The sequence below is a fragment of the Gigantopelta aegis genome, chromosome 15, assembly GCF_016097555.1.
Source record: "Gigantopelta aegis isolate Gae_Host chromosome 15, Gae_host_genome, whole genome shotgun sequence".
Classification (NCBI taxonomy): domain Eukaryota; kingdom Metazoa; phylum Mollusca; class Gastropoda; order Neomphalida; family Peltospiridae; genus Gigantopelta; species Gigantopelta aegis.
Window position 1 is genome coordinate 28,201,149 of NC_054713.1, and position 13,875 is coordinate 28,215,023.

Below are 13,875 nucleotides of genomic sequence, written 5' to 3' on the forward strand. Positions count from 1 at the left end.
ATGGGAGCTCATTCAATAAATAATTGTCTGAAGTGAAATATCTATATCACATACACATGTGATGTTTGTTTTTCTTTACATCCTGGCATAAGCATGCAGCCAACACAGATGGTATACTGTTAGCTATTTATATATATTGCACAAGCTACCTGTATACAAAAACTAGAGGCTGTTCTTTTCTTTTCTTCTTTTGTGCATTTTCTTGATGCTGAATTTTAAAAGAATTTTCTTGTTCAGTTTTGTTTGGTGGGTAATATTTCTATCACTGATGAAAGAAAGGGATAATTAACAACACCCACAACTCATTGTTTAGCTATGACATGACATTAATATTAAAAAGTGCCCACTTTTGCAATACATTGTATATGGTAAAATGTATACATCAATACATTGTATATGGTAAAATGTATACATCAATACATTGTATATGGTAAAATGTATAAATCAGTACATTGTATATGGTAAAATGTATACATCAATACATTGTATATGGTAAAATGTATACATCAATACATTGTATATGGTAAAATGTATACATCAATACATTGTATATGGTAAAATGTATACATCAATACATTGTACATGGTAAAATGTATACATCAATACATTGTACATGGTAAAATGTATACATCAATACATTGTGGGGAATGATGTAGCCCAGTGGTAAAGTGCTCGCTTCATGCGCGGTCGGTCTAGAATCGATCCCAGTTTGCAGGTGATCCCATTGGGCTATTTCTCGTTACAACTGGTTTAACAAACGCCGTGGTATTTACTGTCTTGTCTGTGGGATGGTGTATATAAAAGATCCCTTGCTGCTAATCGAAAAGAGTAGCCCATGAAGTGGAGACAGTGGGTTTCCTCTCACTATATTTGTCTGACACCATATATAACCATAAATAAAATGTGTTGAGTGCGTTGTTAAATAAAACATTTCCTTCCTTCAATACACATACCAGCCTCGGTGGCGTCGTGGTTAGGCCATCGGTCTACAGGCTGGTAGGTACTGGGTTCAGATCCCAGTCGAGGCATGGGATTTTTAATCCAGATACTGACTCCAAACTCTGAGTGAGTGCTCCGCAAGGCTCAATGAGTAGGTGTAAACCACTTGCACCGACTAGTGATCCATAACTGGTTCAACAAAGGCCATGGTTTGTGCTATCCTGCCTGTAGGAAGCGCAAATAAAAGATCCCTTGCTGTTAATTGGAAAAAGCAGGTTTCCTCTCAAAATCTGTGTGGTCCTTAACCATATGTCTGATGCCATATAACCATAAATAAAATGTGTTGAGTGCATCCTTAAATAAAACATTTCTTTCTTTCTTTCTTTCAATACATTGTGTACAGTAAAACACATGTATGTATAGTATTGTATTTTGAAGGTACCATACCTGTGTTTGTGTTATGCAAGGAATTTTTTATAATTTGAAAATGTTTTCTCTTTTTTTTCTTCCCCTCAAAATACAATGTACATGTATTATAATTTACAACATTCATTACAAGTATAATTTACAAATATGTTTAAATAATGTGTATTGCAATATATGTGCAAAACGTTGTATATTTTACTGAATATATTTTAACAATATGATATATTTCTCTTTTTTAGCATGTGAAGATCTATGATGACATAGACTCATCAGAGAGGTACGTTTTAATGTTAATTTAAACATAAATACTCCCATCTTTCATATATGGTATCACTGTTGCCAAGTGAGTCTTTAACTATATGGCCCTAACTCTGTATATAACTACATGTATAGCTCAAGGTCAAGTTTTTAACCCATGTCAAAGATATGTATAGAAATTGAAACATAAGAGTCACCTGTAAGATATGTACATTAATTGTACCTGGCAGTGGGGACATGATTCTTCAGTATGTACAGGTATAAATCACACGGTTTTATTAATCTTTGTAAAACATTTTAGACATAAAATTAATAAGAGACATATTTTTAGTCCCCTACCGGTCCAACCGGAGGAGACCATAGGTTTCATCTCCATTCTTCAGTCTGTCTGTCTGTCTAGTTGTATGTCTGTCTAGTTGTATGTCTGTCTGTCTGTCCCACATATATTTTTCCAGACTTTTTTCCACAGTGCCTCAGGATACTGATCTGATATTTTGTGTATAACTTTATTATGTTCTGCTACACATATAGTTTGACTTTCGTGGTGATTTACCCATTTGTCACAGAGTTATGGCCCTTGAACTTAGGCAGTGTGAAAATTAGTTTCCTGGGCCCCGTTCCACGAAGCGATCTTAGCCCTAAGATCACCGTATCTGCACAGCTAACATATGCACTTAAGGTGATCTTAGCCCTGAGATCACCGTATCTGCACAGCTATCATATGCACTTAAGGTGATCTTAGCCCTGAGATCACCGTAACTGCACAGCTATCATATGCACTTAAGGTGATCTTAGCCCTGAGATCACCGTAACTGCACAGCTATCATATGCACTTAAGGTGATCTTAGCCCTGAGATCACCGTAACTGCACAGCTATCATATGCACTTAAGGTGATCTTAGCCCTGAGATCACCGTAACTGCACAGCTATCATATGCACTTAAGGTGATCTTAGCCCTGAGATCACCGTAACTGCACAGCTATCATATGCACTTAGGTGATCTTAGCCCTGAGATCACCGTAACTGCACAGCTATCATATGCACTTAGGTGATCTTAGCCCTGAGATCACCGTAACTGCACAGCTATCATATGCACTTAAGGTGATCTTAGCCCTGAGATCACCGTAACTGCACAGCTAACATATGCACTTAAGGTGATCTTAGCCCTGAGATCACCGTAACTGCACAGCTAACATATGCACTTAAGGTGATCTTAGCCCTGAGATCACCGTAACTGCACAGCTATCATATGCACTTAGGTGATCTTAGCCCTGAGATCACCGTAACTGCACAGCTATCATATGCACTTAAGGTGATCTTAGCCCTGAGATCACCGTAACTGCACAGCTAACATATGCACTTAGGTGATCTTAGCCCTGAGATCACCGTAACTGCACAGCTAACATATGCACTTAAGGTGATCTTAGCCCTGAGATCACCGTAACTGCACAGCTATCATATGCACTTAAGGTGATCTTAGCCCTGAGATCACCGTAACTGCACAGCTATCATATGCACTTAAGGTGATCTTAGCGCTAAGATCACCGTAACTGCACAGCTATCATATGCACTTAAGGTGATCTTAGCGCTAAGATCGCTTTGTGGACCGGGGCCTCAATATATTGAGCTGAAATGTTCTATATATAGCTTTAACATGTACTGTTACAGATCAAGTTTGATTTTCATGCTGAATTACTTAATTCAGATATTATTTAACAACCAGTGAAGTGAATGTTATCATTTGTTTAATTTTATACAGTACAGTATGTAAATTACTGATGTCATCTCATGGAGAGTTATTTATATAGGCCTACCACCTGTTTGCCGTTCCACTTAAAAAAAAAAAAAATTGAATAGGTGCAGATACATGTTGACATATAACAATAAAAGTCTTTATGGTAAGATACATTTCAAACTTCACTCGGTCTGCTTTTGTACTTGTTTGTATTTGATACATGTAGTACAAAGGAGTAAAATTAAATGTTTTGTTGTTTAATGTATACTATAGTCACAAGAAGTTGAGGGTCACATGAATACTGCAAGATAAATGGTACATTCAGAGTCTAGCCTTATGTAAACTTCTATTGACCATGATCGATGTTTAAAAAAACTTGACATTTTTTGTGATCTCAAGTATGATCCATTAAATGGCGCCATGAAAGACCTTTTAAGTTAGTCTGATGGATTATTGTAGAGTAATAATATAACATGTTTGTAAGCTGCAGTGAAAAGTAATATGCAAGCTACATGTACTAAAATTATTCCCAGCCTTCATTGTTTTTGTAAATAATTTCAGTTTCATTTGACAGAAAAAGAAAAGTGGGAGTGTTTTGCAAAAAAAACACCCCAAAAACAGCTATAGAAAAGTAATATTGTAAGCTATATGTACATGTAGGCTATTTCTCATTCCAGCCAGTGCACCACGATTGGTATATGTATATCAAAGGCTTTGGTATGTGCTATCCTGTCTTTGAGAATGTGCATATAAAAGACCCCTTGCTGCATTTGGAAAAATGTAGCGTGTTTCCTGTGAAGACTATGAGTCAGAATTACCAAATGTTTGTCATCCATTAGAATTATGATTAATAACTCAATTTGCTCTAGTAGTGTCATTAAACAAAACAAACTTTAACTTTGCAGCAGCCATGAAGAAGACAAAGAACATGACCTGTACGAGATTCCCGTCGTGCGTCAATCGGACGAGAGTTGTCCCCCTTGCAGTCAGCCCAACGACAGTGCGAGTCTTGCCACTGCGGCCAGCATCGATGACATCACAGAAGAGGTTGCCGACACCTGCCCTCCCCCTCCACTCCCCCCTCGTCGTGACAGAACCGTGTCAGAGACGACCAATCGCAGCACAGAGAGCATTGCGTCGTCAGGGAAACCGCCTGATCTACCCGCACGGCCACTGCTACACGCTCGCAACAGTGACAACAGCAGTGTCACGGAGAAACTCACCAAATCTCAGAAATCCCAGAACGGAGTCGTAGGTTTGTCAAAGAGATTTAACCCTTTCCCTTCTGTAGATGTCTGTAACTACTGTATGAGGGTTTTTCATACAGTGGAGTAATAGGTTTGTAAAAACAATTATAATATAGTGATTTCCCTAGAAATTAGGAAAGGCATGGTAGACCAAACACTTTTGGGGCATTTTCACCATTTTCGGGGCACTTGTTTTCATTAAAAATATACAAAAATTAATTGAAATAAACATTAATGTAATTTATGTGCTTGCTTTAATAAATGAATGGCAAAAGATATAAAAGGCATATTTTATTAATTAGTAATACCTTTTTGGGTGCTTTATAAAGGCAATTTTAGAATTAATTACTGAAAAAGGTGCAGATTAAGGCAAGATGGTGCTAGACTATTGAGGCATGGTGCCGCACCATGCTAAAACAAGCTAGGGAAAACACTATAATAGATTTAACCCTTTCCCTTCTAGATGCCTGTACTGTATTACCCATCGTATTGTGGTTGTTTAGACAGTGATAGGTTTGTCAAACAATATATTTAACTGTTTTGCTGGAGACCTGCTATCTATCCAACTTAGACAGGATCTGGTTTTTAGAGGGTCACTTTTTAAAATTAGGAAAATACGGGACCATGAAACTTGGCCAGTTTTGAGAAGATTCCAGTTTCTTAAGGGTCCAGTTTAGACAGTTTTTACTGTATATGTATATAGTGTTTTCCCTGGCTTGTTTTAGCGTGGTGCAGTACCATGCCTCAATAGTCTAGCACCATCTTGCCTCAATCAGCGCCATGCTGCCCTCAGGTTAAACGAGCCTTTTTCAGTAATTAATTCTAAAATTGCCTTTATAAAACACCAAAAAAGGTATTATTAATTAATAAAATATGCCTTTTATATCTTTTGCCATTCATTTATTAAAGCAAGTACATAAATTACATTAATGTTTATTTCAGTTAATTTTTTGTGTATTTTTTTATGAAAAACAAGTGCCCCGAAAATGTTGAAAATGCCCCAAAAGTGTTTGGTCTACCATGCCTTGCCAAATTTCTAGGGAAATCACTATGTATATATGAACATATTCAATGTAGCTTTATGTGATAATCTCTATATATACGACAGTGTGACTTATAATTGTTGTGTTTCAGATGGAGACAGCACGAGCTATGAGTCCTATGATGAAGAAGAGAAAGCTAACGATGTGGCCTTACTAAACAAGCTCAACATTAAACTACCTAAGTACATACTCATTTTGAGTCTTTTTTTACATTGGACCATGTTTAACATTAAACTACCTAAGTACATACTCAATTTGGGTCTTTTATACATTGGACCATGTTTAACATTAAACTATCTAAGTACATACTCAATTTGGGTATTTTATACATTGGACCATGTTTAACATTAAACTACCTAAGTACATACTCAATTTGGGTCTTTTTTTACATTGGACCATGTTTAACATTAAACTACCTAAGTACATACTCAATTTGAGTCTTTTATACATTGGACCATGTTTAACATTAAACTACCTAAGTACATACTCAATTTGGGTCTTTTATACATTGGACCATGTTTAACATTAAACTACCTAAGTACATACTCAATTTGGGTGTTTTATACATTGGACCATGTTTAACATTAAACTACCTAAGTACATACTCAATTTGGGTCTTTTTTTTACATTGGACCATGTTTAACATTAAACTACCTAAGTACATACTCAATTTGGGTCTTTTATACATTGGACCATGTTTAACATTAAACTACCTAAGTACATACTCAATTTGAGTCTTTTTTTTTTTACATTGGACCATGTTTAACATTAAACTACCTAAGTACATACTCAATTTGAGTCTTTTTTTTTACATTGGACCATGTTTAACATTAAACTACCTAAGTACATACTCAATTTGGGTCTTTTATACATTGGACCATGTTTAACATTAAACTACCTAAGTACATACTCAATTTGGGTCTTTTATACATTGGACCATGTTTAACATTAAACTACCTAAGTACATACTCAATTTGGGTCTTTTGTACATTGGACCATGTTTAACATTAAACTACTTAAGTACATACTCAATTTGGGTCTTTTGTACATTGGACCATGTTTAACATTAAACTACCTAAGTACATAACCAATTTGGTTTTTCTACATTTCACCATGTTTAGCATGTGCTGTCCTATCTATGGGAAAGTGGCATCAGGTTCCACCATTCCCTCCCTCCCCTCCCTCCCTCCCTCCCCTCCCCTCCCCTCCCTCTCTCGCTCTCTCTCTCTCTCTCTCTCTCTCGCTCTCTCTCTCTCTCTCTAACTCCATCTTTCCCTCTCTCCCTAATTCCATCTCTTTCCCTCTGTCTCTCCCTTCCCTCTCCCTCCCCCCCCCCCCCCCTCTCCTCTCTCCTCTCCCCCCCTCTCTCTCTCTCTCTCTCTCTCTCTCTCTCTCTCTCTCTCTCTCTCTCTCTCTCTCTCTCTCTCTCTCTCTCTCTCTCTCTCTCTCTCTCTCTCTCTCTCTCTCTCTCTCTCTCTCTCTCTCTCTGTGTGTCTGTGTGTCTGTCTGTCTGTCAACTCTAGCTGTCTGTGTATTTCTGTGTCTATTTATATTTGTCTCTGCCTGTGTGTGTGTCTCTGTGTCAGTCCTTCTCTTTCTTGCAACCAGTTGTCAAAATAACCATATGTTAGACACCAAAATAGCCATAGTTTAAAATATATTGATGTGTCATTGGACATTACAATGCAATATTTTATGATATACTTGCCTTGTTCTTCAGACGTGCCAAGAAGGAGTCTAACAGATTAAAAAAGAAACTCAGCAGTTCTCGGTCGTCCAATCAGTGGGAGCTGAATGTCCCGTACAAGAGTCTGTCAGATGTCGTGCTGTCGGGGGACCTCTACTACCGCGGCAAACTCTCATGGAACCGGCGGCAAGTCGCCCTCGTCAACGGCAACCTGGTGTGCTACAAACCAGACAAGGAGACACGGCCCAACCTTGTGATCCACCTGCCCGGTTACGAAGCCACGTGCACCGAGAGAGACAGCAAGAAAGGTTTCGAGATCAAACTCTCCCACCCCAATTGTGATGCCCATTACTTCTCCGTCGACTTCAAGGAGTGGGCTCAAACTTGGTGTGATGTAAGTTCAGTAATAAAACTTTGTTACCCATATGGGCAGAAATAAGTGGGAAAAGAAAAATGATCTTTCCCTAAGGAAAGAAAAAAACAACCCATTTCTTCCCCTGGATATATTTTGACATCATCATCAGTGCTTCCGGACTGTTTGTTATAGCTGATCATTTTAGTGTGTGAAGCGGTTAATTAAGTTTAAGAATAGTTTCCATGGTGTCTGTCATGTCAACAACTAACAACTAACTTACGTCATCAGCAGTATGTACATCACAACTATTATGCAACGCTGTCTCTTGTTCTCAGCTTGCAAACTTCTTTTCAATAACAGTTTCATTTGAAAATCTTCCATAAAATGATAAAGATTAATGGTGGGTAATAAATAGAATACCCAACTCGTTACTCAGCAATACCGTTTATCTTGCACTTGTGAATTGGCTCGGAAATGACAACATCAATTCACACGTGCAAGATAAATGGTATTGCCTCATAGCTCGTTGAGTATTCTTTAAACAGGTTGTAGTCAGCCCTGTGTAGAAAGACAATACAAGCAATGGCCTTTAGGTAGAGTGACATACAGGTAATTAGGCACGATAAGGAGCAGTAGTATTCAAACCATGATAATTTAATTTCCGTTTCATTCATTACATTGTTGCATCATCCCATTGGTCCAGTCGTAGCAACATGAATTTGTTCATTTCTCGATAAATGTAAACTGACGTCGTCATAGAACTGTAAACTGACGTCGTCAGAGAACTGTAAACTGACGTCGTCAGAGAAGTCATACCTGATGACGTCATTTTATACTGGTACTTTTTCTTTGTGAGTGTTATTGTTTAGAACGAAAAATAATAGTAATTCCAAATAAAATATGAAATTTTAGTGTTATTATAAGTATGTTTCAAATTTAATTATTAGGATTGTCTGTTATTTCTGTTTCTTTCATCTGGAAATGAACAAAAAAAACTCATCCTCAAACTTATGTGTGAATCATTCATACATTTTTAAAATCACTGATCCCATGGTTAGTGGATTTTATAAAAATTCTAGAAGCCCTGAGTGAATGGCTTTGCCGATTCACAGTTTGCGGATTTTTTTTTTTTGTGAATGTAAAAGAATATAACATAAAATTCTTAAATAACATTATACTGATGTCTGTTGGTGTCATAACGACATCACATTTAACCCTTAAATAACATTATACTGATGTCTGTTGGTGTCATAACGACATCACATTTAACCCTTAAATAACATTATACTGATGTCTGTTGGTGTCATAACGACATCACATTTAACCCTTAAATAACATTATACTGATGTCTGTTGGTGTCATAACGACATCACATTTAACCCTTCCGGTCATCATGTTTTTAAAGCATGAATTTTTCATCAGCTACAGGTCCATACAGTGCTTCGGTAAACAAAAAAAAGTCCTGTTTAACTACAGGTATTTTGTCATTTAGCCACTACACTTCATTACATGTTGAAGTTTTGCGTTAAGCTCTATTTCTCACATATTCTTGAAACTAGCTTTTTTATATGCATTGAGATGAACATCTTATGGATGCCACTATCAGCAACACCGAATATGTTTATAGTAGGTGAGGCAGTTAATTCCAAGGAACTCTTCTTCTTACAGAATATCAACAAAATGTCTCGTGGATTATCTGTCCCTGGCAGCCATCAACATCTGGCAAGGTCATTTATCGGCAACAATGATCAAACCTATCCCAGTTTCGGGGGAAGCAAGGTAAAGTACTGTTGCTAGTATTGTGTAATATGGTTTTAATATTTCTGCAACTATGAAAAAGAATACACAACATATACATGTACAGTATGTCAACAAATACAGTTATTAAAAGGGCCTTACCTTCCGGGGAGGGGGGGTGGGTGGGTGTCAGTTGACCCCCTGAGTATCTTTTTTTTTACTCTAGAAAATAGCATACACATCTCGGGGTTTAATTTGTATAGTGTTTCATTTGTTTATAAAAGGTAGTGCCCCCCCCCCCCCCCCCAGGATTTTGATCAGGGTACGACCCTGATTAAATAAAAGGATGAACTGACAAGGATGTGGATCTTAACATATTGAAGACAAGAATGCACAAACGAAATCCCACTTACATTGATTGCAATTGTACAGATGCAGTATGCTATACATTACGCTGTATTGAACCATTTCATTCAACAAGCTCTACTTCTTAAAAACAGACATAGCTCGTATGTAATTTTGATTATAATTTTTTGTAAGAGGTTCTTAACGATGGAGCAGGTCTTGAAATACTGCCATCCGGACAGATTTTTACCCATCAACGAGCAATCACCATGGGCCAGGATATTTAGTTTGAATCAATCACGTTTTGGTCCTGCAAGTTTTGATTCAGACCAGCAGAATTTATAACTTGCTGGACTAAATGGCTGGCAGAAATTTCAGCCAATTTCGACCCCTGTGGAGTTATATTGTTTATTAACTTATAAGTACAGATTTGAAATAAATAAAAGGAAACATATCAACGTATTACAACCTCCAATGCTTTTACTTTCTCACCTACTGTAAAGTTATAACTGTTTGTCATTCTTGTGGGGGGGGGGGGGGGGGGGGGGAACGGGATGTAGCCCAGTAGTAAAGCACTCGCTGGGTGGGCCCATTGGGCTATTTCTCATTCCAGCCAGAGCACCACGACTGGTATATCAAAGGCTGTGGTATGTGCTATCCTGTCTGTGAGATGGTGCATATAAAAGATTCCTTGCTACTAATAGGAAAATGTAGCGGGTTTCATCTCTAAGACTATATATCTAAATTACCAAATGTTTTGATATCCAATAGCCAATGATTAATAAATCAATGTGCTCTAGTGGTGTCGTTAAACAAAAGAAACCTTTTTTAGTCATTCTTTAATACAGTGAAATCTCTTAAAATCAGACCCTCTGTAAACTGGAATTCCCTCAAAACCGGTCATTTTCCATGGTCCCTTTTTAAATATCTGTACAGAAGAAAACCTCTCTAAACCAGATATCTCTTAAAACCAGACTGTTTACTTGGTACTGAGGGTGTCCGGTTTAGAGGAGTTCCGCTGTGACATACCTGAAACTCTTTTGGATATAGACACGTAAATAAAGTAACATTAACAGTAATATATGTATATAAAAATGTACAATTATTAAGTACTCGAGTTTGTTAGGTCAAGTGCCCATACACTTGTGCGTGAGACATTAATTTGTACTCTGCTTGTTTAACGAGTTCACACACTTTGACATAGAGCACACAATTACTACTGCTGTGTTCTATATGTGTTAATCTGAGTACGTGTAATCAGTGTGTTGTAGTAATTGGTTTCTAGTTGCAGCACATGCTTAGAAATAGTAACGTTAATTACTCAACTGTGATCTACATTACCCCGAACTTGATACGGTTATTTAACTCTTTGCTTACGAATTTTGTGGGAAATTTACTTCAGAGTGGATTTTATTTGGTGCATTTATGTAATATCGTTGAGAAAATCTGCGTTTTATTTTAAATGTAGATAAGGCTATCTTTAAGTGAGCTTTTTCTTTAAGAATGTATATTTTATTTGTGACTGCGATAAAGATGTTGTTTTAGAAAAAGAATGATTAATATGTTTGATGAAATGTGCTATATGCAAATTATATTAATTCATGGGGTTTTTTTTCATTGTTGTACTGCTGTGGTGCTATTGAAAAAAGATCAACAAGTTTTGACATGTATTAAATATATTAAACCATAAGACAAAATGAAAGTAATACATGTAATACTAGTAATATACTGAACCGCAAAAGAAACGCGAGATTTTTAAATGTCATTTCTATATGGTAAATTATAACAATTTATTTCGGGGATGTAACTGTCAATATTACAAGACATGCTGGTTTATGACTGAGACCCAAATTGCAGGTACCCTTTCAACTTTCCATGAAACGACACGCCAAAACGCACCTGTTTCGAAGGCCGTGGGTGGCAGTCGCAAACAATTGTCATGAAAACCGAAATGCACGTGCATCTCATGGAGGTTATGAGTATAAAAACCAACTTGAACCGCGTTCCTGGCATTCATAATTTGCACGCATCAGGTATGACCCGATTGTCAGCAGCGCAGAGAGAACAAGCTATCGGCCGATTGCAAGCCGGGCAGCGTGCCCTGGTTGTTGCTAACGCTTACAATGTCCATGTCAGCACCATCCATCGTCTACAGCAGCGGTACATCAACACCAACAGCACTGCAGACAGTCACCGCAGCGGGCACCCCCGGGTGACCACGCCCAGGCAGGACCGCTACATCAACCGGCAACACCTCCATGATCGCTTCAGAATGGCCAGCATGACAGCTCGCGCGACCATTGGCACTAGACAGCGACCCATCAGTGACGACACGGTACGACGTCGACTGGCCGCCAACAACCTGTTTTGCCGACGTCCCGCTTGAGGACCTGTCCTCACCGCCCGCCACCGTCAGACACGACTACAGTGGGCTACACAGCACCAACATTGGCGGCATCAACAATGGAGGTTGATAGTCTTCTCTGACGAGAGCCGGTACTGCGTTTCCAACTCGGATGGCAGAGTGAGGGTGTGGCGTAGGAGGGGTGAACGCTACAGAGACGCATGTGTCCTGGAGAGAGACCCGTGGGGTGGCCAAAGCATCATGGTTTGGGGTGCTATAGGCCTGAATCAGAGAATTGGGCCCCATTTGTTCCAAAATGTTGGTGCAGGCAGAGGGAATGGCATCACAGTGCAGCGCTACATTGACCAGATTCTAACACCTCACATAGTGCCCTTCTTCACGTGTCACCATAACCACGTGTTCCAGCAGGATAATGCTCGCCCCCACACGGCCAGGATCACCATGGACTTCCTGCATCAGCACAACATCAGAACCATGCCGTGGCCGGCTCTCAGCCCTGATTTGAACCCGATTGAACACCTGTGGGATGAAATCCAGAGACGGCTTAACCAGGTGGTCCCACGGCCGACAACTCGTGTGCAACTGGAGGCAGCTTTCCTGAGGGTGTGGGCACAGGTGCCAATGGCTTTTGTGAACCGCCTCGTGCACTCCATGTACCAACGGTGTATGGCCGTTTTGAACACCCAGGGAGGACATACACGGTATTGAACATGTCACGCCCTACAATCTCGATGTGCTGGATCCCCCCCACTACCTGAACACAGGCAAACGACCCAGAGACTGTGGTCAAAGTGCATCCAATAAATTGACTTTATCAGATTTTTCAAAATTTATCTTTGATATTAATAAATTGAAACATATTTTCTCAGCCACACATGTGTCGCGTTTCTTTTGCGGTTCAGTATATGTACTCATACGTATAGTCTAGATATCTACTGATATCCATTCTGTTTTGCCATAATGACATGTCTATTGAGTTGAGTCTGTATTAAGTTTGTTTTTAAATATGACAATCAACCCACATGACTGAAAACAATTCTCTGCCTAGCAAATAATCCATGTTTTTAATATAAAAATTTGTTTGCTTTATTTTAAACCTGAGACTGAAATAGATTTAATTTTAGATAGTTACAAACACAACTCTTTAAATAGGTGAACCCTGTCAAGCTTGATGCTTATCCAGGATAAATCATTTAAAGTTAAATATCAACACATTAATATATGGCGATCCCAGCTTAGCACTACAATAAAACATTTTCTCATCATCACAGCAATTCACAATTTCCTTGCTGAAAGCAAACGTTTTGACTGATAAAACAGTCACAACCTTCTTTATACTCTTCTTGTTTCTCTGTTGTAATCTATATACAAATATTTATATTTGACAGGTTAAATATACAATAGTTTTACTGTTTTTCAACACTAAATACATTTCTTGTATTTTCTCAACATGTTCATGTTGACCAGTTATTACTTCAGTTGTATAATGTAGGGAAAGGTCTTTATATAGGCTATGCCTGTTGATCGATCCTATCTGTTAATATACAAAAAGAAATAAATATTGTTTAAACCAAACATGGTGCTAAAAGATGCTAATGTGTCATATTACAATATTAACCATGTTGTGAAAAATATTGCTCACTTTATTTGTTGTTGATAGTTATACGATGTTATTACAGGTACTCTCAACTTGCTTTGCTTAAAAGTTGAACTATTAATTTAAAAACTTCATACAATG

The 13,875-nt window shown here is 38.2% G+C and overlaps 1 protein-coding gene across 5 annotated transcripts in view; it reads left to right on the top strand.

The window, feature by feature from the left end:
• The window catches only part of LOC121390133, a 129,967-nt gene that overhangs the window by 71,088 nt on the left and 45,004 nt on the right, over positions 1 to 13,875 (top strand). For all 5 annotated transcript variants that reach the window (XM_041521875.1, XM_041521877.1, XM_041521876.1 and 2 more), the window contains exons 4-8: positions 1,605 to 1,642; positions 4,264 to 4,613; positions 5,740 to 5,830; positions 7,369 to 7,729; positions 9,359 to 9,469. In XM_041521875.1, the coding sequence (XP_041377809.1) occupies positions 1,605 to 1,642; positions 4,264 to 4,613; positions 5,740 to 5,830; positions 7,369 to 7,729; positions 9,359 to 9,469 (951 nt within the window). The remainder of the gene's footprint in view (positions 1 to 1,604; positions 1,643 to 4,263; positions 4,614 to 5,739; positions 5,831 to 7,368; positions 7,730 to 9,358; positions 9,470 to 13,875) is intronic.